The 26,637-nt window shown below is 35.6% G+C and overlaps 1 protein-coding gene across 1 annotated transcript in view; it reads left to right on the plus strand.

Moving 5' to 3' along the window:
• Nucleotides 1–2,043: 2,043 nt before the first annotated feature.
• LOC148938552 (uncharacterized) overlaps nucleotides 2,044–26,637 on the plus strand; it is a 93,065-nt gene continuing 68,471 nt past the window's right edge. Inside the window, exons 1-2 of the mRNA XM_089107708.1 lie at nucleotides 2,044–2,134; nucleotides 13,792–13,899. Of these exons, the coding sequence (XP_088963834.1) occupies nucleotides 13,829–13,899 (71 nt within the window). The 5' untranslated portion in view covers nucleotides 2,044–2,134; nucleotides 13,792–13,828. The remainder of the gene's footprint in view (nucleotides 2,135–13,791; nucleotides 13,900–26,637) is intronic.

The raw sequence follows: 26,637 nt of genomic DNA on the forward strand, positions 1-26,637 counted from the left end.
CCAAAATACAAAAAGAATAATTTAAAAATAAAGTTTGTCTTTTATCACTTGTAGTATATAGACAGATAATTCCTAAGAACACCCTACCTTTCCTTGTCTAACTGAAAGGAAATAATAAAGGGTTAAATATGCTAATATTTTTTCCAAAATACAAAAAGGAATAATTTAAAAATATAGTTTGTCTTTTACCACTTGTAGTCTATAGACAGATAATTCCTAAGAACACCCTACCTTTCCTTGTCTAACTGAAAGGAAATAATAAAGGGTTAAATATGTTAATATTTTTTCCAAAATACAAAAGGATAATTTTAAAAAAAAAGTTTGTCTTTTACCATTTGTAGTCTATAGACAGATAATTCCTAAGAACACCCTACCTTTCCCTGTCTAGCTTAAAGGAAATAATAAAGGGTTAAATATGCTAAAAAATTTTCAAAAATACAAAAAGAATAATTTAAAAATATAGTTTGTCTATTACCACTTGTAGTCTATAGACAGATAATTCCGAAGAACACCCTACCTTTCCTTGTCTAACCGAAAGGAAATAATAAAGGGTTAAATATGCTAATACTTTTTCCAAAAATACAAATAGGAATAATTTAAAATATAGTTTGTCTTTTACCACTTGTAGTATATAGACAGATAATTCCTAAGAACACCCTACCTTTCCTTGTCTAACCGAAAGGAAAACTATAAAGAGTTAAATATGCTAATATTTTTTCCAAAATACAAAAAGGAATAATTTAAAAATATAGTTTGTCTTCTATTTCTTGGTAGTATGTAGACAGATATTTTCAAAGAACACCCTACCTTTCCTTGTCTAACTGAAAGGAAATAATAAAGGGTTAAATATGTTAATATTTTTTCCAAAATACAAAATTATAATTTTAAAAAAAAAGTTTGTCTTCTACCATTTGTAGTCTATAGACAGATAATTCCTAAGAACACCCTACCTTTCCCTGTCTAACTTAAAGGAAATAATAAAGGGTTAAATATGCTAAAAAATTTTCAAAAATACAAAAAGAATAATTTAAAAATATAGTTTGTCTATTACCACTTGTAGTCTATAGACAGATAATTCCTAAGAACACCCTACCTTTTGCTTGTCTAACTGAAAGGAAATAATAACGGGTTAAATATGCTATTATTTTTTCCAAAATACAAAACGAATAATTTAAAATTAAAGTGTGTTTTACAACTTCTAGTCTATAGACAGATAATTCCTAAGAACACCCTACCTTTCCTTGTCTAACTAATAGGAAATAATATAGGGTTAAATTTACTAATATTTTTTCCAAAATACAAAAGGATAATTTAAAAATAAAGTTTGTCTTTAACCACATGTATTCTATAGACAGATAATTCCTAAGAACACCCTACCTTTCCTTATCTAACTCAAAAGGAAATAATAAAGGGTTAAATATGCTAATATTTTCTCCAAAATACAAAAAGAATAATTTAAAAATATTGTTTGTCTTTTACCACTTGTAGTCTATAGACAGATAATTCCTAAGAACACCCTACCTTTGCTTGTCTAACCAAAAGGAAATAATAAAGGGTTAAATATGCTAATATTTTCCAAAAATACAAAAAGAATAATTTAAAAATATAGTTTCTCTTTTACCACTAGTCTGTAGACAGATAATTCCCAAGAACACCCTACCTTTCCTTGTCTAACTGAAAGGAAATAATAAAGGATTAAATATGCTACTAATCCTCCGAAGTCCCCAGGGGGAGGGCTGTACAACATACACCTATGAAAAGCTATGAATCCTAGCTCAGAAAAGTAGGAATTAGTAAACCAAGCATCTCAAATCATAGGTTTCAGACAACATACACATACGAATGCTAGCTAAGATAAGTCCAAAGTAGCAAACTATACGTCCCAAATCATAAGTTCCATGCAACACACACCTACGAAAGGTTAAGAAACCTAGCTAAGAAAAGTCAAAAATAGTAAACCAAACATCCCAGATCATAGATTTCAGTCAACACACACACACCTACGACAGGTTAAGAAACCTAGGTCAGAAAAGTTTGAAATAGTAGACCATGCACCCCAAACCATAGGTTTCAGACTACACACATCTGCATACGTTACGAAATCCAGCTTAAAAGTGAATTTCTTATGCTTTAAGTATGTTTTATGTCGTTCTAAGACATGTAAAAACAGTTGAAATAAAATTATCATTTTAAAAAATAAAAAAAAGCTCAAGAAAATAAACTTCAAAAAAGTATAATAAATGTGGGGATAGGCCCAAAAATCTGGAGGGAGGGGGCCCCATGGTGGTTGGGGAGAGGGATCCCTTGGAGTTTGAGGTCCTTTGTGGCTAAGGTCATTGGTGGCTGCGGTCCTTGATGGCTCAAATCCATAACCATCTCACTAATCCCATATTTTGTACTTGTCTATTATAGCGACCACAGCCGAGAAGTAAAGATAGGTCAAGTTACATGTCTCAAACTGTTTCACCCCAAATAATCCCCTAAAATGTCAGTTAATCTCTGAAGTTTCAATTGTTCTGGCAACTGTGCACAGATACATTTTAAATTCCCATGAAATCTATTTATTTTTCTGTCATGAATTCTTACACAGTCAAAGCTCTATAAGTTCAACGTAATTCATGTCTTTATCAATTACACATCATCCTGCTTGGAAATTAATGATAATATGTTATCAAGGAAGGTTCACGGGGTAGAATTATGGCAAACAGATAATACGGTACTTTGATTATGACAAAGAACTTACGTAAAATTAAAGCTAATCAATTTCCCAGAAATCTGTGGCTGTGATGTCACTCCCCCTGGAGTGGGACCCCTTCTTGTACTAACCTGCTGAGCACTCAATAGGCCAGTGTTTTGCAGGCTTCTCATGAGGCACAGTGCATTTGGTCCTAACTTTATACAATCAAGTGCAAGAAAATGAGCCGGGCTCAACCGAACTTCAAATGGATCTTTCTTCCTTTTTGACAAAGTGCCTTTTGCCTTCCTTTTTGACAAAGCACTTCAGGAGCAACAGATACGTCTGTTGCGAACTTTCTAAAATCCTGTGAATTCGTGTTCCCTCAGCTTGAAACTCTTTGTTTAGTGCATTGGTCTTTCGTAAGACAAATGAAGAAAAATACTAAGTAACTTTCACAGATGAATCACGTATAAAAGCAAGAATTTTATTAGCCTTTTCTTTGGTTCCTCTATCTTCAGCAGAGTCAACTTCTCCGTGGTTGGTAAAGAATAAAAGGAGCGGGTTCCACTGCTCAAGGATCTGTTCAAAGGAAGCTTCAAGGGTGGGCCATCGCGTACTTGAAGTCTACAAAAGCTTATTGTTTTCCACATGACATAAATTTTTGTAGATCTTTAGTTCATCATCTTTTTGGACTATTTGCCACATATGCAACTACGTCACGAATACAAATGTCAATTCCATCTGGCAACTTCTTAGCTGAATATGCAGAACAGAGAGCAAGGGAATGGCTAGTGCAGCCTAGCACAAGCAAATTTGGCACATATTCTACTAACAGTACACCAAGATCTTTCAGATGTACATTGTTAACACTGGCATTGTCAAAGGCAATTACCATCAAATTTTGCAAAGGCATTCCTAGGCTTTCCAAATGTCCAAGTATTAGACGTTTTTGCCCTTCTGAACTGGCATCACTTACTGGCAAAAGCCCCAGAAAGTCTTCTCGCACTATATCTTTGGAGTTATTGTACTTTGCTATAAGGACCAAGACCTTCCACCAAGATTTATCGGCAGATTTGTCAACTATTAAGGAGATATGAGCTTTCTTCAGTTCATAAGAAAGCACATGTCTTTCTACACGAGCAATGACGTGTCTAATTATCCCACTAGTTTTAGTTCTGCCCTGATTGAAGCTTTTACAAAGTTCTGAGTCTCCAAAAGCATTTTTCAGGACTAGGATTAAAGTGTCCATTTTTGTAATGGGAATGTCTTCCAGGACGACCCACGACGTAAGCTTCAAGCTGTCTTCAATTATTGACTCAGAATGTAATTGTTTGGGAAGGTCTTCATACTGCAGCATTGATGTCTGATTGTTCTGAACCCTGCTCTTGTGGAAGTTTGTTCTAAGATGGCGCCTCATATTTGCCACAAATCCGATTATGTCTATAACACACTTTACAGTAAGCTAAGTCGATGCATCATCAGAAAACGATCAGAAATTAAATAAAAACAAATTTTCCCAACTAAAAGTAAGGAGCAACATTAAAACTTCAACTGAACAAAAATTACAACACATATGAAGGGGGTTGCCTACTCTTCAACACCTCACTCTTTACGCTAAAATTTGAATTTTGTCCCAATTCTTTAACTTCTGAAACACAAGGATCGTGTAAGTAGAACAACAAGAAACTTTTTTAAAAGTACTAAAAAACTTTAGCGTGAAGAGCGAGGTGTTGGTGAGGGGGCAACCCTCTTCAAATGCGTGGTAATTTCTGTTCGTTTTAAGTTTTAATGTTGCTCCTTATTTCAGTTGAAAAACTTCCTGTTTTTTTAATAGTGTTAAAAACCAAGGCTGAAATAAGTATGCAAAAAAGGAAAAATGCTTGGACAGAAATATTAGCCACCTTTTTCTCCTCGTCTCTTTTACAAGATTAGTTGCTTACTGTATAAGCTCTCGGGAATGTTAAAAGGGGTGATTAGCCTATTCTACAATTAGCTTTGCTTAAAATTAAGAATATAAGCACTTAGTATTTCTGCCAAGCTTTGTCCATAAGCAAAGCTTGGCAAAGGCAAAGATGTTTTAAACTCAGTCGTACTTAAAAATTAGCAAGTAAATTAGATGTAGATGATTTTAATAGCTGGCCACAGTTTGCCCCCTCCCCCAACTGAAATTTTGAGTCTTCAAAAATCTTATCAAACCTAAGATAGGCCCGCATAATTCAAAAATCCACAGAAAGGGGTCTTTTTTTTTAGTATACCTGTCTTTTTGGTAATACATTACTAATTTTTTTTGGTAAATATTGAGCAGTTCATATTATTGACCTATGAATAAAGTAAACATACCACTCGATGCCTTTTCCTATGTTCTTTCCAAATGTACTAATTGCTTTTGGCGTAAATCCACTTTACTCCCAACCCCTAGAAAAATATTTACTGATTAGGGGGGGGGGGAATTGTGAAGTTTATTTCTGACCCAAAGAAATGTTAAATTTGGATTCAGGATGCAGTTCTGACTATAGAGGTAAGTTTGAACTTTACCCCCATCCCCACTCCAATGTGCAAGTATATACCCTGAGTTGGTATATTTGGGTGGGGTGAAGTGAATTTGCGCCAAAGACGATTATTATATTCGGAAAGAGCATAATAAAAGGCATCGAGTGGTATGTTCACTTTATTCATAGGTCAAAAAATGAACTGCTCAATATTTGTCCATTTTTCATTGTCATTCTCACTTGGCTCGAATATTTTTGGCCCTGGATTCATTTATGAAAGTGTCATTCACCTAACTCAACTGCTTTCCAAGATAGAAAGAAGTGTCTAAAATCTAAACTACAATTTTAGGCTACCCCATATTTTCCTAATTTACCTTTTATATCATTTTGATAGTATGGGTCCCGTCCAAAGCAAAGAGTTAGACCCCTGGCTGGTAAGATAAGATGTTTATTTCATAAAAAATGGCTATCACAAGAAGATAAGGGTTATTCACGCTTTAAAATGTTACACAGACCTAAGGTCTTTGCAGAATTTTATTAGTTTGCGATTAGACTTTAGTACATTTATTTTGGTTGTTGCTTCTACATCACCTTACTTCATGTTTCATACTCACTTTTCCATTTCCATGTAGAATAGTTGTGCCCCAAAACCTTTCAAATTCCTTATGGTTGCAGCGGCAGCTACAACCTAGTAAAGAGCGAACCAGAGCCCACAGTAATCAAAAGTTGAAAAGTGTATTTTCAAAAAAATTGTCTAGTGAGAAAAAATTGCCATTTGACACTGAATAAGGAATGCTAACTATTGTTTGTAAAAAAGTAAAAATTTATTGTGAAAAGAAATTTACGGTGATTTCGAAAAAGAGCCTAAAACCCCTTGAAAATGGCGTCAAATCGAAATAAAAAGTACACCATTGGAATCAGCATGGTAAAAAAATTTTTGTTGGATAATTACAGTCCCCCAACTTGAACACCAAGGAAAATTACTTTTTTGCATGGGTAGCACTGATCTGTCTCCTTTTTTTTCTTTTTTTTTTCTAGAAGGGCTAGGGGGTGGACAGAGCATCATAGAGAAGTGTGTAATAGCTAATTCGAAAGGAACTTAATTTTTTAAGTACTGTTTTTAAGTGACCGAAAAGATTGGAGGGAAAATAGCCCCCCTCCCTGCAGGCCCCCGCCCCCCAACAAGTCCTATAAAAATTTTGAGATAGACATTTTGTTTAACATAGTTCAAAGGTCCAATATATATATCGTTTTGATGATGATATAGCCCTCCATAGTCCATGGGGAAGGGCTGTCTGTGGTATCGGGCGTATCAATATCGCTCGTATTGGTATCGCATTTATCGTATCGGAAATATTGGTATCCGATGTTGTTTTTTTTTCAGTCATTTTCTAGGCTAATTTTTTAAAGCATGTCACGGCGAGGCATCATGGTTGCAGCGGCAGCTGCAAAATAGTAAATAGCGAACCACAGCCCATAGTAACCGAAAGTTAAAAAATACGTTTTGAAAAAAACTGCCTAGTGAAAAAAATTCCCATCTGACACTGATTGAAGAGTGTTAACTATTTTTTCGGTTTGTCTGAAAAGTAAAAGTTTATTACTAAAAGAAATTTGTGGTGATTTCGAAAAAAACCTCAAGCCCCTCGAAAATGGCGTCAGATCAAAATGAAAAGTGTACCATTGGAATCGGAATAGTCAAAACCTTGTACAGGGAAGTTACAGTCCCCCTCCCTGAACAACAAGGAAAATCACTTTTTTGCATCGGTAGCACTGATCTCTCTCCCGTTTTTTTTGTTGTTTTTTTCTTTTTTTTCAACGGGTCTAGCAGGCTACTACAACATCATAGAGAGATTCCTAATGGCTCATTCAAAAGCTGTTTCTCATACCTACGTACTTTTTTTTATAAATTCTGCCAGCTGCAAGTGCCACATGACACTAAAATGGCACTTTTTGTGCTATTTCTCAAAGGGTTTCACCGTAAATAGGTTATATCAATCAACACGGTTTGAACTTCAAGAGTAGTTTGAAGTTTCTTGAAAATCATTTTAAATTTGACTATAGGACCAGAGAAAGGGACTACAATTCCAAGAAAAATCCTCTCCATACGTAAAATTGACCATCCCAAGAGGATGAATGCCAAATAAAAAGGATTCTGTAGAAGATTTCAGGGTATATCTTCCCAAAATTTTTCTTCCCAATGAAGCTTCCCCATTTAACCCCCCTCCCCCTCACCCCTACAGAAAACTCCCCCGCAAAAAAATATCCATGTGTTTACCAATAAGATATACTTTTTTTTGGTGGGTGGGCAGGGAGGATAAAAAAACGCTCCAAAAATGTGAATTTGATATTTTGATTGATTACTGGGAATATTTCTGGTCTTCGCTGTTATTAATGAAATAAAACCAATTCAGATGTGCCTGATTAGCCTTTTTGAGCCTTAAAAGGTACCAATAGAGATTGAGGCTGACTGAAAAAAAAGTGCGGGCAAATTTGCCTAAAAAGCCATAATGAAGACATGGCCTTAGACTTTATCTCAGAGAATAATCTAAACCTGCTTAAAAATGAGAAAAGTTTCCTTTTTGCAACGTATTCCTACAAACGTTCAGTGAAGCCTATATTAGAATCCAGAAAAAAGATAAAGGTCAATTCAATTGGCAAACTCAAAGAATCATCTAAACTTGTGCAAAAATAGGAAAATTTTCCTATTTTTCAGGATGGGGATCATGAATAAAGCATGATCAGGAATAGGAATCAGCATGGTCCAAAACCTTTTGTTGGATAATTACAGTCCCCCACCTTGTAGACCAAATTGCTACTAAATTAAATTTTTGAAAAACAATGGAAATTTATTTTCATATCCAAACAAAGAATCATAAATCACTAGATTTAGGTAAAAATCAGTAGTTTTAGAACGCAAATCAGTAGCTAGAAAAGAAGTCACTAGGTAACATAAAAAATAACTAGAAATAGTGATAAATCACTTGGGGTGGCAACCCTGTTTCTCCTGCACACTCCCTTCATTAGAATATTAGTAATTTCTTATTATATTCAATGTTTCGAATGATATTTTGTTAGAAATTTTATTTCTTCAGAGAGAGAGAAGGGGCAATTCTTTAAGGGATCAGTGGCTGCCTTAGTAAACATGATCAAATATTGGAATGGAACAAGCTATCAATATAAATATTTTCCATTCAAAACCTGAGGGAAATAATAACAGACTTACCATTTTTTTTTTAATCAGTCGTTGAATCCATGGAATTCATTTTTTCTTCAATTTATGTATTTAGTGAATATGAGCTAGTTCAAAATATGGATGATGAATTGTTCAAAATTTCGGTGTTCTTTTATGGCATATGAAATTTTATATTCTAGGAAGTATTGTCAGTGCTAATTGCTAAACGTTTATATGTGATATACTTTATCCATATTCACTAGGGAGTGTTTTCTGCTATTTATTAATTGTTTCGGGGAATAGCGGAAATATAATGTTTTTTGATTTAAGGGGGAAATGCAAGTTTTCGATAAGCTGAGTAGGGAAAGAAAAATGGAAAAAACTATTTATATAAAAAAAAACAATAAAAAGGTAGGATGCAAAAAGGTTACAGCTTCTCTTATTAAGGGTTTAAAATTGAATTCGCGCCAAAAACAATTATTATATTCGGAAGAAACCTAAAAAAATAGGCATCGAGTGGTATGTTCACTTGAATCATAGGTCATATTTGTGAATATTTTCAACTGAAATAAGAAGTGACATTAAAATTTAAAACGAGCGTACATTATTCCGTATAAATAAAAAAGATCATGGCATCGTTGTATCTGCATTAAATTTCAATAAAAAACGAACAAAGATTAATTTAAAAAAACAAAATTTTTCCGAGGGAAGTAAAGAGCGAAGTTGAAACTTAAAACGGGCAAAAATTATTACTTCACAGCCTAATTAATATATATTAATATACCTAGTATAAATAAACCAACTAATTATGTGTCCCTATGCTTTTAGGATTAGACAAAACTAGTGCTTTACTGAAAACACAAAATAATATAGGACTTTTGGTACAGTAAAAGCAAACCAATTAAAAACACTTTTTATAGAATCAAAATATTATCAATCCCTTTTAGGACCAATCCCTTTTAAGATAAAGCAACAATCCATTGTAGGATTTTCTTTATTTTTATACGTTTAATTTGGTGTCACTTCTACACAATGGCTCAGTCCAATGACTGGCTCTCCTTTTGGTTCTCAAAAAGGACATATCATGATTATTTTGTACACAAGTTCGAAGTCAGGCCATATTGAAAGTATTAGGACTATAGACTAGCTTTATAATTTGCATTATAGCTTGAAATTCACTCTTTTATAGAGAGAAATATTCGGATTTCCAGAGTTCATATTATGTCTTATTTGATCTTCATTTCAAGTGATACTAAAGCATATTTCTTACAATTTAAGACTGTATAATACCCATTATTGGTATTATAGCTTGTGAGAGCAAAATGCTGCTTGATAAATCAATACGATATTTCTGTATGCTGTTCAATTACTTCGCCGTTATTAAAAATATTCAGTTTTACGCTTTTGTTTTTAAGATAATTTTAATTGTATACTGTTAATTTCGAAACTGGTGTAAGACTATGAAAAGCATCATAGATTCGTTTAGTGTTGCCAGGATACATAGTCTTTTTTGACTCTTAAATCAATAATCCTGTATTTTATACTTGACTTTTGTGTTTTCAGTAAAGCGCTAGTTTTGTATAATCCTAAAAGCATAGGGAAACATAATTAGTTGGTTCATTTGTACTAGTTTTATAAATATGTATTAAATAGGTTGTAAAGTAATAATTTTTGTCCGTTTTAAGTTTCAACTTCGCTCTTTGCTTCCCTCGGAAAAACTTTGTTTTTTTAAATTAATTCTATAAAACTTGATTTGAATTTACCACGTTTTCTACTGGTTATCTATGCTTTGATCTACTTCTTGGTAAATAGCTGAAAAAAAAACAGAAGGACGCTTGGGGGACGGCCCAGGCATAGATAACAGAGATCATACCGGCCAGCTGTTCTATCTTTTGCACTTAAATAGTTTAATTTCAATTTTTTAATTCGCTTAATACTTTTTCTATTATCATTTCATAAAAGTGTGCAGAAAAAAATGCAAAGAGCAAATAATGGACAAAAGGAGTGAAAATCTGTCCGTGGCGTGAAAGAGTGCAATGAAAAAAAAGGGCGCATTTCACACGAAAAGTGTGCAAGTTGGCAACCCTGGTCGACACAGGAGTTTTTCGTATCTGACCTTTGAATTATTTTTAATGAAATGGCTATTTTAAGAGTTTTATTAGATGGGCTTGGGGAAAAACGGTTGTGTTGGGGGGGGGGGGTTCTAGTTGCCCTTGGATATCGTTTGACTCTTAAAAAGTGAATTAGAGCTTTCAACTCACAATCAATGAGCCCTCTCTGAAGTTTATACGAGCACCCCTTTCATAAGAACCAAATACGCCCCCAGTACAACACTTACCCAAAGTTTTTAAAAATTTTCAAGAAACTTACTTTCTCAGAATTTGTAGCGAATGGGTTTGGGGAAAAAGAGCTTGGGGGGCCTAGTTGCGTTACAATCTGTTGACTCTTAAAACGTGAAATAGAACTATCAATTTCCAATCAAATGAATCCTCTATGAAGTTTATACGAGCATCCCTTTCATAAGAACCATAAATGCCTTTAGAGCATAACTTAGAACGCCTTCCCCCGGGCCCTGGGGGGTTGTATTGGCGCCAGAGTTTTCTTATCCGACCTTTGAACTATTGTTAACAAAATGTCAATCTCAAAATTTTCATCAGATGGGTTTTGAAAAAGAAGACGGGGGGGGGGGCTAGTTGCCCTCGGATCTCTTTTGACTATTAAAAAGGGAGCTCAAACTTTCAATTTCCAATCAAATGAGCCCTCTCTGCAGTTTATACGAGCATCCCTTTCATAAGAGCCATATATTCCCCAGGGCATAACTTACAACGCCTGTCCCCAGGCCCTGGGGGGGGGGTGTCGACACCTGAGTTTTTGTTATCTGAATTTTGAACTATTTTTAACTTAATGGCTATCAAAATTTTTATCGGATGTATTTGGGGAAAAACGGGGCGTGGGGGGGGGGGGCTAGTTGTCCTCCAATCTCTTTTGACTCTCAAAAACTGAACTAGAACTTTCAATATCCAATCAAATGAGCCCTCTATGAAGTTTATACGATCATCCCTTTCATAAGAACCATAATGCCTTTAGAGCATAACTTAGAACGCCTTCCCCCGGGCCCTGGGGGGTTGTATTGGCACCAATTTTTTTTATCCCATCTTTGAACTAATTTTAACAAAATAGCTATCTCAAAATTTTCATCAGATGGGTTTGAAAAAAGAAGGCGTGGGGGGGGGGTAGTTGCCCTCGGATCTCTTTTGAGTATTAGAAAGTGAGCTCAAACTTTTAATTTCCAATCAAATGAGCCCTCTCTGCAGTTTATACGAGCATCGCTTTCATAAGAGCCATATATTCCCCAGGGCATAACTTACAACGCCTGGCCCCTGGCCCTGGGGGGGGGGGGTGTCGACACCTGAATTTTTGTAATCTGACTTTTGAAAAATTTTTAACTTAATGGCTATCTCAAAATTTTTATCGGATGCATTTGGGGAAAAACGGGGCGTGGGGGGGGGAGGCTAGTTGTCTTCCAATCTCTTTTGACTCAAAAAATGAACTAGAACTTTCAATATCCAATCAAATGAGCCCTCTCTGAAGTTTTTACGAGCATCTCTTCGATAAGAATCATATATTCCCCCAAGGCACAACTTACAAAGCCTACCCTCGGACCCCGGGGGGCTGTGTTGACCCCGGAGTTTTTGTTATATGGTCTTTGAACTGTTTTTAAAAAATGGCTATCTCAAAGTTCTTATCGGATGAGTTTGAGGAAAAAAGGGCTAGGAGGAGGGGGGTAGGTGCCCTCCAATCTCTTTTGACTCTTAAAAAGTTAACTAGACCTTTCAATTTCCAATCAAATGAGCCCTCTATGAAGTGTATACAAGCATCCCTTCCATGATAACCATCTATGCCCCCAGGGCATAACTTATAACACCTTCCCCCAGGCCCTGGGGGTTGTGTCGACACCGGAGTTTTGCTATGTGATCTTTGAACTTTTTTTTAACAAAATTCCTATCTCAAAATTTTTATCGGATGTATTTGGGAAAAAAGGCTTGGGGGGCTGGTTACCCTCTGATATCTTTTGACGCTTAAAAAGTGAACTAGAACTTTCAATTTCCAATCAAGTGAGCCCTCTCTGAAGTTTATACGAGCATTCCTTCCATAAGAACCATATATGCCCCCAGGGCATAACTTATAACCCTTGCCCTGAAGACTGTGGGGGGGAGTGTCTGGCTGAAAGATGTAATTTCAAAAACTTTCAACTACGTTGAACAAAATGGCTATCTCAAAATTTTGATTGGATATGTTTGGGGAAATGGTGGGCGTGGAAGGGGAGTTAGTTACCTTCCATTCACTTTTGACCCTTAAAAAGGGCACTAGAACTCTTGATTTCTAATCGAATGAACCCCCTTTCAAGTTTATGCGGCGACCCCTTCCATATGATGTGCCTCTGGGAAAAAATAATAAACATTGGAGCCGTATGGCCTTTACTATAGGCAACGCTACCTCTGATTTTTGCTTGTTTTGTTTTTCACTTGGTTATTTATTGTAATTTCTGTTCGCTTTGGGTTTAATTGATTTGTAGATAGTGCTTTATGGTCGTTTTACGCTTGGAAAATCAATTTTATCAGTTATAATCAATTTTTGCTAATCTGTAGTTTAATGTTACTTGTCTGAAAAAGTTTCTCTTGCGGAAAATATTATTTTAAAAAACAGATTTAGGATAACGTCGTAACAAAATTTAATTTATTTTAACAGAATAACAACCATGGAACTCTGAAGCATATTAAAAATTAAAAGTTTCTAGTGATGAACAGTTTATTGACAAAGCGTTAAACAAATTCTTAACATGTAAAGGGGGTTTGAGAAAAAACAAATTGGGTAAGATCGGATGACTTATCAAATTCCTGTACAAACGACATTAAGAAACCGATGTGACAATTGAAAGCATTAGTTAGTGTGATTTGTAGATCCCTAGCCATTTGCCTGCTCCATAGCCTTCAATTTAAAAGCCAATTTCACTACCGAAAAATCTGAAAGAAGGAAAACACCCTCTAAAGACGAAATATATGCATGAAAGTCCTTCTTTTTTTTAGTTTAGACGCATAGGATTTTAACAATGTCCTTTACAGACTTTGTCAATATTTCCATTTCAAATTTTTTCACATACCCTATAAGGCTGGTGGGAAGATGCCAAAGACTCTTATAGCCTTTCTGTCTAAGAAAAACAACAACAATTAATATATCTTGACAAGTTTCTAAGCCAAAAATATCGATAAAATCAATAAAGAATTTTGTCAAGGGAATGCGTTTGGAATGTGTTCTTTTAGTCTTATAGTGGCAAATAAGGGGATATCCATCCCTTATTCTATATCGGTGTCCATTTAATGATCAGTTTACGAAGTGTTGAAAAATGCTGATCTATACAACATTATTAAACATTATTCAAATTACCATTTCAGTTATTTATGCAAACAAGGAGTTGGATTTTCATTTGCCATGCACCAGACTGTTGGGACCCAGGTCAATGAAACGTGTGGAATACTGGTTCTATTACAAAGACAAGAACGGTAATCGTGACATTTTATATAGGTTAGTGATAAGTCGTTTTCTTTTCTCTTTTTTTCGTGAAAGTTATACTCCAATTCGCAGAAGTGTAACCGAAACTTTTCGAAAGGTTATGGTCCCATAATAATGTTTTGTTTTATGTCTCTGTTAGTTCCTTATTACGTAAATATTTTCTGAGTCTATATCTTGAATGGCTTTTGCAACTCATTAGAGAAGAAAATAAGCTGGTTTTAGTATTCCCTTTGTGATAACTTAGTTGCCTTACAGTAGACTGTTAGATTTTTATCCTGATATTAAGCCCATTTATCCTGATATTAACACACACACACACACACACACACACACACACACACACACACACACACACACACACACACACACACACACACACACACACACACACACACACACACACACACACACACACACACACACACACACACACACACACACACACACACACACACACACACACACACACACACACACACACACACACACACACACACACACACACACACACACACACACACACACACACACACACACACACACACACACACACACACACACACACACACACACACACACACACACACACACACACACACACACACACACACACACACACACACACACACACACACACACACACACACACACACACACACACACACACACACACACACACACACACACACACACACACACACACACACACACACACACACACACACACACACACACACACACACACACACACACACACACACACACACACACACACACACACACACACACACACACACACACACACACACACACACACACACACACACACACACACACACACACACACACACACACACACACACACACACACACACACACACACACACACACACACACACACACAGACACGTGTGTGTGTGTGTGTGTGTGTCTGTGTGTCACAGAGAGACACACAGACACACAGACACACAAACACACACACACACACGCACACACCACAGCACGCGGGCCACAGCGGGCCACAGCACTCGGCACGTAGCAGGCTTCTATATATGAATTCTCATTGTCACTTGTCTTCTAACCGCAGACAATTTACTGTGTTTTCATGCTGGAGTCTTCAAAGATATTTGATTATTAAAGAATGTTTTTGAACTATTGTCTAACGGTTAAAAAGCAGTAATAATTTGTCTAGCGGTTATTAAAGTATTATTAAAGCATTTTTTGAACTATTGTTTAGCGATTCTGAACTGAACTTCAAAAACATTTCAACTTTTTTTTATTTCTTAAGAAGACATTACTTATACTTCTTAGAAAATAAATCTGTACAAGTTGGTATAGGCAAGAGTTCCTTCTTTATTATAGTTTTTAATATAACTTCCGCTGCAGCCAAGATTAACTTAAAATTGAAAATCTTCTGGAAAGACAGGTGCTATTTCTGTTGGGTGGGCTACCCTTCTTTTTTTTTTCTTGGTCTGCCAATTGTCTCTCTTGATTTCTTTCTAATGAAACAGCTTTCTGACCACTGCAGGGCTTGTATCTCTTCTGATCATGCCTGTCAGGTGTTGCATGTCTTTCTCCATTTATTATCCTTTTTGGTGAATCCATCAATAGAAAACTTTCTTTTCCTTGTGTCTGTGGTCCTATAAAATTTGCTTCTTTTTCCTCGGCATGTCTTTTGTCCTTATGAAAAACATAATGCCGAAACTTTGTTGTTTTTTTTAACATAGGCTGATGCAGTATTAGGGTTTGGGGGTTTTATAATATGCTGAACAGTGACTTGCCTCGGTTTGTGTTTTTTGTCATTATTAAACAGATGCCGTTGAACCTTTGTTTTCTTAATAAAGGTCTGGTAAGTATTAATGACCTTATCCATGCCAAAATCCAAAACTCAATCATCATCACTATCATTTTCGACTGTGAAACCGTATCTTTGCTGTTCATTTTCACGTCTGATACGTTTAGGTGTTGGTTCCACAGAGCCATCATTTATAGTAAATGCAACTTTTGCAGACAATTTACTGTCTTTTCATGCTGAAAACTTTTCAAAGATATTTGATTATTAAAGCATGTTTTGAACTATTATCTAGCGGTTAAAAGACCATTAATAGTTTGTCTAGTGGTTATTAAAGTATTATTAAAGCATGTTTTTGAATTATTGTTTAGCCATTCTGAACTGAACTTAAAAAATGTTTAAACTTTTTTTCATTTCTTAAAAAGACATTGCTAAGAAAATAAGTCTATACAAGTTAGTATAGTCAAGAGTTCGTTCTTTATTATAGCTTTTAATATAGCTTCGGCTGCAACCCGGATTAACTGAACATTGAAAATCTTCAGGAAACTCTGGTGCTATTTGTGCTGACTGGGCTTCCCTTTTTCTTCTTTCTTGGGCTACCAATTGTCTCTGTAGATCCACTGTAACTCGGAATAACTGAAAATTGAAAATCTTCTGGAAAGACAGGTACTATTTATGTTGGCTGCGCTACCCTTTTTTTCTTTTTTGGGCTGCCAATGGTCTCTATTGATATCTTTCTAATGAAACAACTCCCTGGCCACTGCATGGCTTGTATCTCTTTTCATCTTGCCTGTCAGGTGTTGCATGTCTTTCTCCATTTCTTGTCCTTTTTGGTGAATCCTACAATAGAAAACTTTCTTTTCCTTGTGTCTGTGGCCCTATAGAATTTAATTCTTTTGCCTCGGCTTGTCTTTTGTCATTATGAAAAACATAACGCCGAACCTTTGTTTTTTAACGGAGACTGATGCAGTATCTGGTTTTGGTGGTTTTATAATATGTTGAACCTTGACTTTTGCCTTGACTTGACTTTTGTCATTACGAAACACATATCGTCGAACCTTTGTTTTCTTAAAAAAGGCCTGGTAAATATTAATGACCTTATCCATGTCATAAATCCAGAGCCCAATCATCATCACTATTATTTTCGACTGTTAAACCGTATCTTGGCTGTTCATTTTCAAGTTTGATACGTTTAGGTGTTGGTCCCACAGAATCATCATTTACAGCGGTTAGTCTTTTGCTAGGTTGCAGCTGCTGCTGCAATCATGATAATGAGGGATGTGCGGGTTGCCATGATGATAATCGCAATATCACTACTACTACTACTACTAACAACTCATTGCAGCACCAAGCCGCCTGAGGCCAACACAGCTACGCAAGCTCCTCCTCCACCCCAATCTATTCAAAGCCTCCCTTTTTACACCCGCCCACGAAGTTCCCATTTCCTTTAAATCTTTCTTTATGACGTCCTCCCACCCCAGACGGGGACGACCTGCTTTCCGTTTAGCCCTAGATGGTTGGCCGAAAAGAACAATCTTCGGCAATCTGTCATCCTTCATCCACACAACATGCCCTAACCACCTCAACCTTTCTTTCATTATAGACCTAGAAAGCGGTATTGAACCAAATTTTTCATATAACCTACTTTTTGAAATACGGTCATTCAACTGGGTACCCAGATCAATCCTTAAGCAATTTCTCTGGAAAATATCTAGCAAATCTTCATCCGCTTTTCGGAGCGTCCATGCTTCAGAGCCATATTTGACCACTGTCATGACTGTAGCTTCTAATATTCTAATCTTGGTTTGCAGACTTATCTTCCTAGTCTTCCAGACTTTTTTTAACTGTGAAAAAACACCCTGATCCTTGGCTATTCTCTTTTTAACATCTTCACTGCTCCCACCATCTTTACTAATAATACTACCAAGGTAAGTGAAGCTGCCCACCTGATCAATCTTTTCATTACCCAACGTATCGCAATATATATACGTTATCGCAATAACGTAATCACAATATTAGTGATGCTGATAACAAAAGTACCGGTCGAGGGGATTATAAAAATGATTGTAAACAGGATATATCGATGGTAAATATGTCGGTAGTGCTAGTAGCAAAATAAATGACGATCATGAGTATATTATTTATGACAGACAGGACATAATGTTTATGGTGGCACCGATGAGGTGATAAAACATGGGATTAGCAATTGTGACATAAGTAAATTTCAGTATACAATTAAAATTATCTTAAAAACAAAAGCTTAAAATTAAATAAAACAAAAGGAATTTGACTCCTAACTGGAAATATCTTTGAAAAGACAACAGTATGAAAAAACATCAAAAATACAATTTTTAGTGGAAAAATTTATTCTGTTTTAAAAATAATTTGTTTTAGTTACAAAAGGTTTTTAAACCAATTAATTTTCTTTAAAATGAGCCATTGAACAACTTTCTACGATGCTCCAGTGCTAAGCTATCTGTGGAAAAGAATGAAAAGAGAAAGAAAAAAAGATGCCGTTTAGGCAGAATGCTGTAGTAGCTGCTACTTTTCTTGATTTTCAAGCCAATATATTTCTCTTGCTGTTCAAGCCAAATGACAGAAATTTCCCTATATAGGGGTTTTGGACAAAGCAGTTCTAATGGTATACTTTTTGTTTTGACCTGACTTTTTTTTAGAAGTAACGGGTTTTTATATTTCTTAATATTGGACGTGATCGTCTCTTATATTAAAAACTGAGAAAAATTTTACGAATGTTTTACCGGGATTACGAAAAATATTCAAAATTAAAGATTAAAATTATCTCTGGAAGAATGGATTTTGTTGAAAAAAAAGTCAGCTAGAGATGCTTTCGCAAAACTTCATAGTAATATCCAAAAGAAATGTTGCATGTTTAGTGAAAAGCTTCCAAGGTATGGACCGGCAACTGTGGAACAGTTTACAGAAGTAATGGGAAATCTTATACATCACTGTGAATATATGGAGGCATAATTGTCCTTTACTTAGTTTCAGCTTAAATTCGATGATCGAGCCTTTATGTAAAGTGTGAAAAGACATCAAAATGCAGTTTTTGGGGGAAAAATTTATTCTCTTTTAGAAATAATTTATTTTAGTTACTATAGATTTTTAACCCAATTAATTTCCTTTAAAATGAGCTATTGAACAACCCTCTACGATGTTCCAGTGCCAAGCTATCTCTGGATACAAAAAAAGAAAAAAAAAGAAAAAAAGAAAAAAATATCCCGTTTAGGCAGAATGTTGTAGTAGCTGCCACTTTTCTTGATTTTCAAGCCAATATATTTCCCTTGCTGTTCAAGCCAAGGGACAGAAATTTTACTATGCAGGGGTTTCGGACAAGGCGGTTCTAATGGTGTACTTTTTGTTTTGATCTGACTCTTTTTTTAAGAACTATGGGTTTTTATATTTCTTAACATTGGACGTGATCGTCTCTTACTAGGTTGCTAGCTACCGCTGCAACCCGGAAATCCTTATTATAATTGGTATGGTGAAATAATAATATGCATATGGCTCGTAAATCATACGTCTTTATGGTTCCATATGGTCTAGTGGCTAGAATATCTTACTTTCACTTAACAGTCCCGGGTTCGATTCCCGGTGTGGGAAAATTTTTAACTCTATAATCTTCGAACATTTGAACCTTTTATAATTTATAATGATGTATAATATAAAAACTGTAATCTTAACTATAGTGAAGTTGCCTATGCAAGTTAGTATAGGGAAGAGTTCGATCTTTATTATAATTCTTTGAAATAGTAAGAGACTAGCCTCAAACAATCAAGTCGCTAACTAAATTAAAGGTATGCAATGGGTTTTTATTCCAATGATCGTCTTTTAATGGAAAATTTGAATATATTGACCTTAAATATAATTTTACTAGCCTATACTATAGTTCAGTGGCCTATAAAATATAAAAAAACTGATTACAATCAGGAAAAAGCCTACGGCTTTTTCTTCTTTGAAATAGTAAGAGACGAACCTCAAACAATCAAGTAGCTAACTAATTCCAATGCATACACTTGTTCGTTATTCCAATAATCGTCTTTTAATGTAATAATTAAGTGGCGTATAAAATTTAGTATAGGCAAGAGGTCGTTCTTTATTATAACATTATTCTAATCAAGAATGAAAGAATTTTCAGTTTTGACTTTCCTTATATACTAATTATGACGTCACTCTATTCACGTCATAGCTCTAATATAAAACTATGATGACGTTCATTATTTATCTAGTAGGGTTTCAGACAAGGTATTTCTAATGATGTACTTTTGTTTCGATCTGACTCTATTTTTAGGAGTTTTGGGTTTTTATATTTCTTAGCATTTGACTGATCGTCTATTACTAGGTTGCTAGCTACTGCTGCAACCCAAATTCACATATATATTTATTTATGAGAGGCAGCCTGGCCGAGTGGTTCAAGGCACTGGTGTTATCCACCAGTCTCTTCAGAGGCGTGGGTTCAATTCTTACCGCTGGTATACGATTATGTTTGAAAGACTGCAGTGTGAAAAGACATCAAAATGCAGTTTTTGGTGGAAAAATTTATTCTCTTTTAGAAACAATTTATTTTAGTTACTATAGATTTTTAACCCAATTAATTTCCTTTAAAATGAGCTATTGAACAACCCTCTACGATGTTCCAGTGCCAAGCTATCTCTGGATACAAAAAAAGAAAAAAAAAGAAAAAAAGAAAAAAATATCCCGTTTAGGCAGAATGTTGTAGTAGCTGCCACTTTTCTTGATTTTCAAGCCAATATATTTCTCTTGCTGTTCAAGCCAAGGGACAGAAATTTTACTATGCAGGGGTTTCGGACAAGGCGGTTCTAATGGTGTACTTTTTGTTTTGATCTGACTCTTTTTTTAAGAACTATGGGTTTTTATATTTCTTAACATTGGACGTGATCGTCTCTTACTAGGTTGCTAGCTACCGCTGCAACCCGGATACCGATGAAACTTACATAATCCCTATCTATTATTAACTAGACTGATCTTTTGTATAACATACGTTAGAGAAGCAACTTTCAAAAGGTGTTTCCTTGAAGTTATAGTGTCAATAGATTAATTCAGTTAACATGGGCATGTCGTTATTTACTGTAATAATTTGTTTTAATTACTAAAGGTTTTTAACCCCATTAATTTCCTTTAAAAATGAGCCATTGACAACTCTCTACGATGTTCCAGTGCCAAGCTATCTATGGAATATAAAGTTTTAATATAACTTTACCACGAACTGTTTGATTTCTTCAAAAATCAAATATCTTTGAAAAGACAACAGTATGAAAAAACATCAAAAATACAATTTTTAGTGGAAAAATTTATTCTGTTTTAAAAATAATTTGTTTTAGTTACAAAAGGTTTTTAAACCAATTAATTTTCTTTAAAATGAGCCATTGAACAACTTTCTACGATGCTCCAGTGCTAAGCTATCTGTGGAAAAGAATGAAAAGAGAAAGAAAAAAAGATGCCGTTTAGGCAGAATGCTGTAGTAGCTGCTACTTTTCTTGATTTTCAAGCCAATATATTTCTCTTGCTGTTCAAGCCAAATGACAGAAATTTCCCTATATAGGGGTTTTGGACAAAGCAGTTCTAATGGTATACTTTTTGTTTTGACCTGACTTTTTTTTAGAAGTAACGGGTTTTTATATTTCTTAATATTGGACGTGATCGTCTCTTATATTAAAAACTGAGAAAAATTTTACGAATGTTTTACCGGGGTTACGAAAAATATTCAAAATTAAAGATTAAAATTATCTCTGAAAGAATGGATTTTGTTGAAAAAAAAGTCAGCTAGAGATGCTTTCGCCAAACTTCAGGAGCAGTACACCACTGATAGTTAGACAAAAGCGAAGACGTATCAAATTAAAGTCACCACCACCACCAACCACCAGTATACAAAAGAGTAGAGGACGTTACACTACACGTTTACATTCAAAATGGTTGCAGTTCTGAAACGTGTTTGTGAAAATATTGGTGAAGTGGGGAGTTTAAGTTCCCCCACCAATCTTTCCAAAGTCACTGGTGTTCACGCTAAAAGTGTACAAGACTATCTACAAAATGAATCAAGTTACACTCTACATAGAAATCATAGACTTTTTGCTAATCATTATCAAAAAACTAAAGCCTTTTTCCCGTTGCATATAATGCAAGCAGATCTCCTACCTCTAGATGAGATTCAAAGACGTCACAATGCAACGTACAAGTACATTCTACTTGCAATTAGGGTTTTTAGTCGCTATGCATATGCCATTCCATTGCAGTCAAAGAGAGGTGTTGAAGTTGCTCAGGCCGTTGAAAGTATTCTCGAACAGGATTCGTATAAAAAAATTCAAACGGATCGTGGTAGTGAATTTGTTAATCCCCATGTTGCAAAAGTACTAGCGAAATATAATACACTGCTCTATTATAGTCATAGTTCTATAAAGGCTGCATTGGCCGAACGATTGATAAAAACTCTTCGACTTTTAATTTCAATATATTGTACTATGAAAAATACATCTGCTTTTATTCATGATTTAGATAAAATCATGTTGATGTATAATCAACTACCTCATCGATCATTGTCCAATTCAACCCTAACGGAAGTTCATCATTCTGATCATGATGAAATTGACACATTTTTTAAATTATTTTCCAATGAAATGATTCTCCAGAAGAAAATTCAATGTTGGTGATACTGTTCAAGTTAATAAGATAATTAATGTTTTGAAAAGGATAATAACTTGTGGTCCGCGGAACTTTTTAAAGTGGCAAAAATCCTAGACACTAAACCCATAACTTATCGTTTGCGCGATACCAAAGATGAAGAGATTCTCGGCGGCTTTTATGACTATGAATTACAAAAAGTTAAAAATAATAGTGAAATCTATCAAATTGAAAAGATATTAGACTCGTACTAGCAGGGGTAGGAAACAGTTACTTGTTCGGTGGCTAGGATACAACACTGATTTTGATTCTTGGATCAGTGTTGAAGATATTGACATTGCCCAATGATTTCTGTGTAACTTTTATTTCCAACGTTTCTGATCCTCTCTACAACGACTTGAATAAGACAAGTGATTTTTTTACAAAAATCTACCCCGCCATCAAATTCGATGACGGAAAGTATGAAGTGGCTCTTGTCGACTATATTCTCAAAAATACCTATGACATCCTGAGAAAGGATCATGTGTATAATATAAAAGTTATACCATTCGATTGGTCACTCTTTGTCGACAATGAATGGGTTGAAGCACTTAAGTCTAGCGAATATCCACAGGTTAAATTGAAATATATTGAATACGATAATATGACAGATATGTGTCGTACAATCAATTGAAAAATCTCATATAGTAGGAATGATACATCCCATTTTAATTATTCATTGGAAAACGATAGCATTTACATTACCTCACCTGTTGACACTGAAATAATTATTCTCAATGATAATCTGAGAGAAATCCTTGGCTTTAAGAAGAATATGATCAATGGGAAAAACGCTGGCGTCGGTTACGGGATGGATCAAGTTACTTTTGCTGATTATGCACCTGGTTTCGCCTCGGACTCTTACATATTTCTCTATGTATCCTTTGTGGAAACATCGAGAGTTGGTAATTCAAATGTCCCCCTCCTACGTGTTCTTGAACGAAAAACAACTCACGAACTTATTCATCACTATAATATAAAGTATCTTCAGTATGTTCCAGTAAACACTTCGTATTTGGAACTCTGTCAGTTAACATTAAGAAGTGAATTGGGTGATCCTCTAGCAATAACAAAAGGCTTAGCAGTGATTACATGTCATTTTCGACCTATTGTCGGCGACACCACCTAAAATGAACAATAGAAGAATTCCATTTGTCTGTCCCGATATCGATTGCTATGTTGGTGCTCTGAGTCCGCGTCAAATAAGCAATGGATTGGACTACTACAAGGGGCGTACTACAATGTCTGGCTATGGTCTTGGTAGCAGGTTTGCTAGGCTATTTCGTTCTGCACTACCCCTTGCCAGAAAATATCTTATAACCGCTGCATCAAATTGTGCGGCCGCCACACTACAGGACTGGGGGTTGAACAGGAATTTCAAGGGAAGTGTTAAAAAAAATATTAGATCTTCAGCAAGAGCCGTTGGTGAGCAATTAAAATCTCAGCAAAATGGGAAGGGATTGAAAAGGATGCGCGTGCGTCATTCACTCTTCAGTCTCCACCCAGGCGGGAAGCGAAGGACATCAGCAAGGACTTTGAGGAATAAAACAAGGAAGACCAATAAGCAAAAGAAGAAAAAGATTGTTAGATCAAAGAAGGATTTCTTCTCTTAAGATGAGTTATCTCCCCCACAAGGAATCACATTCATCAATCAGTTCCTCATTGAATCAGTTCAATGCTGAAAAGGTTGATGTCAGTGTCAAGTATGGCTACTATGAACAATTTCACCCCCAACAACCCCTCTCGCGAAATATACACTTTTAAATATTTTCCAATGAAGACTATTTCATTGATTTATCATCAAGATTTATTGAGTTAACTGTTGCGGGGAAAACAAATTCATACGGTGCAACTCCAACTGCTGCCGATGATCTCTTCTACAAAAACTGCATTGTACATAACCTGTTCAAACAAATTAATATATTTATTAATGGAACATTTGTGAGCACTAGCAATAACTTATCCAACTATGCAAGCTACATACAATTTATGATGAGGACACCAAAGGCATACAAGGAGTTGAGAGGACAATCATTGGGTTATAAATATCGATCAGGTGTTGATACTGACGGTGAGTTGACTACTGCAGTGACCCAGGAGTAACATCTAGTTGGAAAATTATATTATGAGATATTCAATATATCCCAATGGTTACCCCCCAGTGTCAAGATTGACATAAAGTTGCAACTGGCCCCATTGAATTTCATTTTGAGAAAAACACTTCCTGCAGCACCCGATGCAAATGTCATTATCACATCGGCAATTCTCTACGTCTGAAAACAACAGGTTATGAGCTCTGTTGCAATGGCATTGGAAAAAGTAAGAGCCAATGGCAACAACATTAAACTTCTTGTCCCCCATACGATCACCAATCAGTGTCACATTGCCACCGGCTCTCGTAGCTATACTTATTCATCATTTATCTAGGGGAAATCCCATCAAAATTGGCTTTGGCCTTTGTGAAGAGTGGCAGTGCCGTTGGATCCTGAACTGAATCCCCCCATGATTTTAATTTTTTCGGTCTATCTAGCCTTGTGTGCAAAATGAATGGTATTCCATTGTAGAGTCTATCATTTGATAAAAAATCCTATAGGACTCTGTACGAGTTGACCATGCAATCCCTAGATCATGACTCCCAACTATTTGAAAATGGAATAACCGATTCAGTATTTTCGAAAAATCATGTCGTAAGTGTTATGGACTTGTCGAGAATCCATTATATGAGCATAGTACGAACAGGGAATGTACGTTTAGAGTGCACATTTGCCGATGCTTTGACTGAGAGTATCGCGCTAATATCGTTGAGTCAAATTGAAACCTTCTGGGAAATCACACCCAACGGCAGTGTTCTACTAGACCTAGCACCATGAATACAAACCAAATAATCGACGTATTTAGTATGAATCCATACATGTCCCAGTAGAAGTCCTATTGCATACCATCAGACTTCATTGAACAAATTCCAAGTGTTAACAATACCCTAATCATTGTTAATAACAGTCCATCGACTTTGAAGACAGGCCATTGGTTATGCATCTTTCCAAAAGCGAAGAATATTGAATTTTTTGATCCTCTTGGCCTATCGTCTAAATTCTACACCCCATACATCAGCAACTTTATTGAAAGCAGTGGGAAAGCTATTATTCAAAATCAACGAAGAGTACAGGATTTAACGACTAAGACATGTGGCTTTCGTGTACTACTCTTTTTCATGTTCAGATGTCGTGCCTATACCTACAAACAGTTTCTCGACATCTACGTTGACTTACCTCGATTGAACGACTTTCTAGTGTAAAACGTACTTACAAGGGTATTTAATATTTATTATAGGTCTAAGCGTATAAATGTTTAAAAAAATGTATGTGCATTTTTTTATTAATAAATGAAAAATGTATATCATTGATAAAAAACGATTTTTATCCTCTTTATATTTCCTTTTCTACTAGATATAGGTCTATGTCAATAACAACTAATGTGGGTAGATTATCTGAATTCACAGTATACTGATCCTGATGTCCTGCAATGTCAGGGTCGCATTTTTTACAGTAGAGTGTAACTTCACTCTTATCATATCTCTTTGTATAGTCAATGATACTATTCTCATTCATTCTGTAGAATTCACATGTTTCAATTTGCTTATTTGAAGCAATGTCACAAACAGTGTCCTCAAGTGGCGAATCACATTCAGTCACAGCCAAATAAAAATCAGTGGGCTTATAATCATATTACCCATTGTCTTCACGACGATGACGTAGAAACCATGTATTTTTGCTGTTCAAACAGCTGAATTGCCGACCCGGATCCTTCTACCAGAACCATCTAAAACCACGATGATACCTATCCCGTACCATTAAACTAAAATCACGTTTAGGATTCTTTCCAATCATACCAGGATATGTATTCTCCCATTGATTACATTTATCATAGTGGCAATTGGAGCATAGGTGTCCTCAAGGATGAGAGTCACACACCTCTTCAACACAGGAATTACAACCTTTAATTTGTACAGCATATCCTCTATGTAAGTTACACGGGTTGCATAATCTACAGTTTTCATCATACTCATCAATCATTGTGCAATTCTCACATGATGACCAGCTGCCCAGTGTGTACATACATAGCGGACATGTACGGAACATTTTTTTTTCATGTTTTGACACTCTCACTGCCAAAATGAAACTGAGCTGGCAACAACAAATTGACTGGGATAGAGAGAGAGAGAGAGGAGTTAACCATCCTT

The sequence above is a fragment of the Artemia sp. Qi Xiang Cuo genome, unplaced genomic scaffold, assembly GCF_049724085.1.
Source record: "Artemia sp. Qi Xiang Cuo unplaced genomic scaffold, ASM4972408v1 HiC_scaffold_3140, whole genome shotgun sequence".
NCBI classification, from domain to species: domain Eukaryota; kingdom Metazoa; phylum Arthropoda; class Branchiopoda; order Anostraca; family Artemiidae; genus Artemia; species Artemia sp. Qi Xiang Cuo.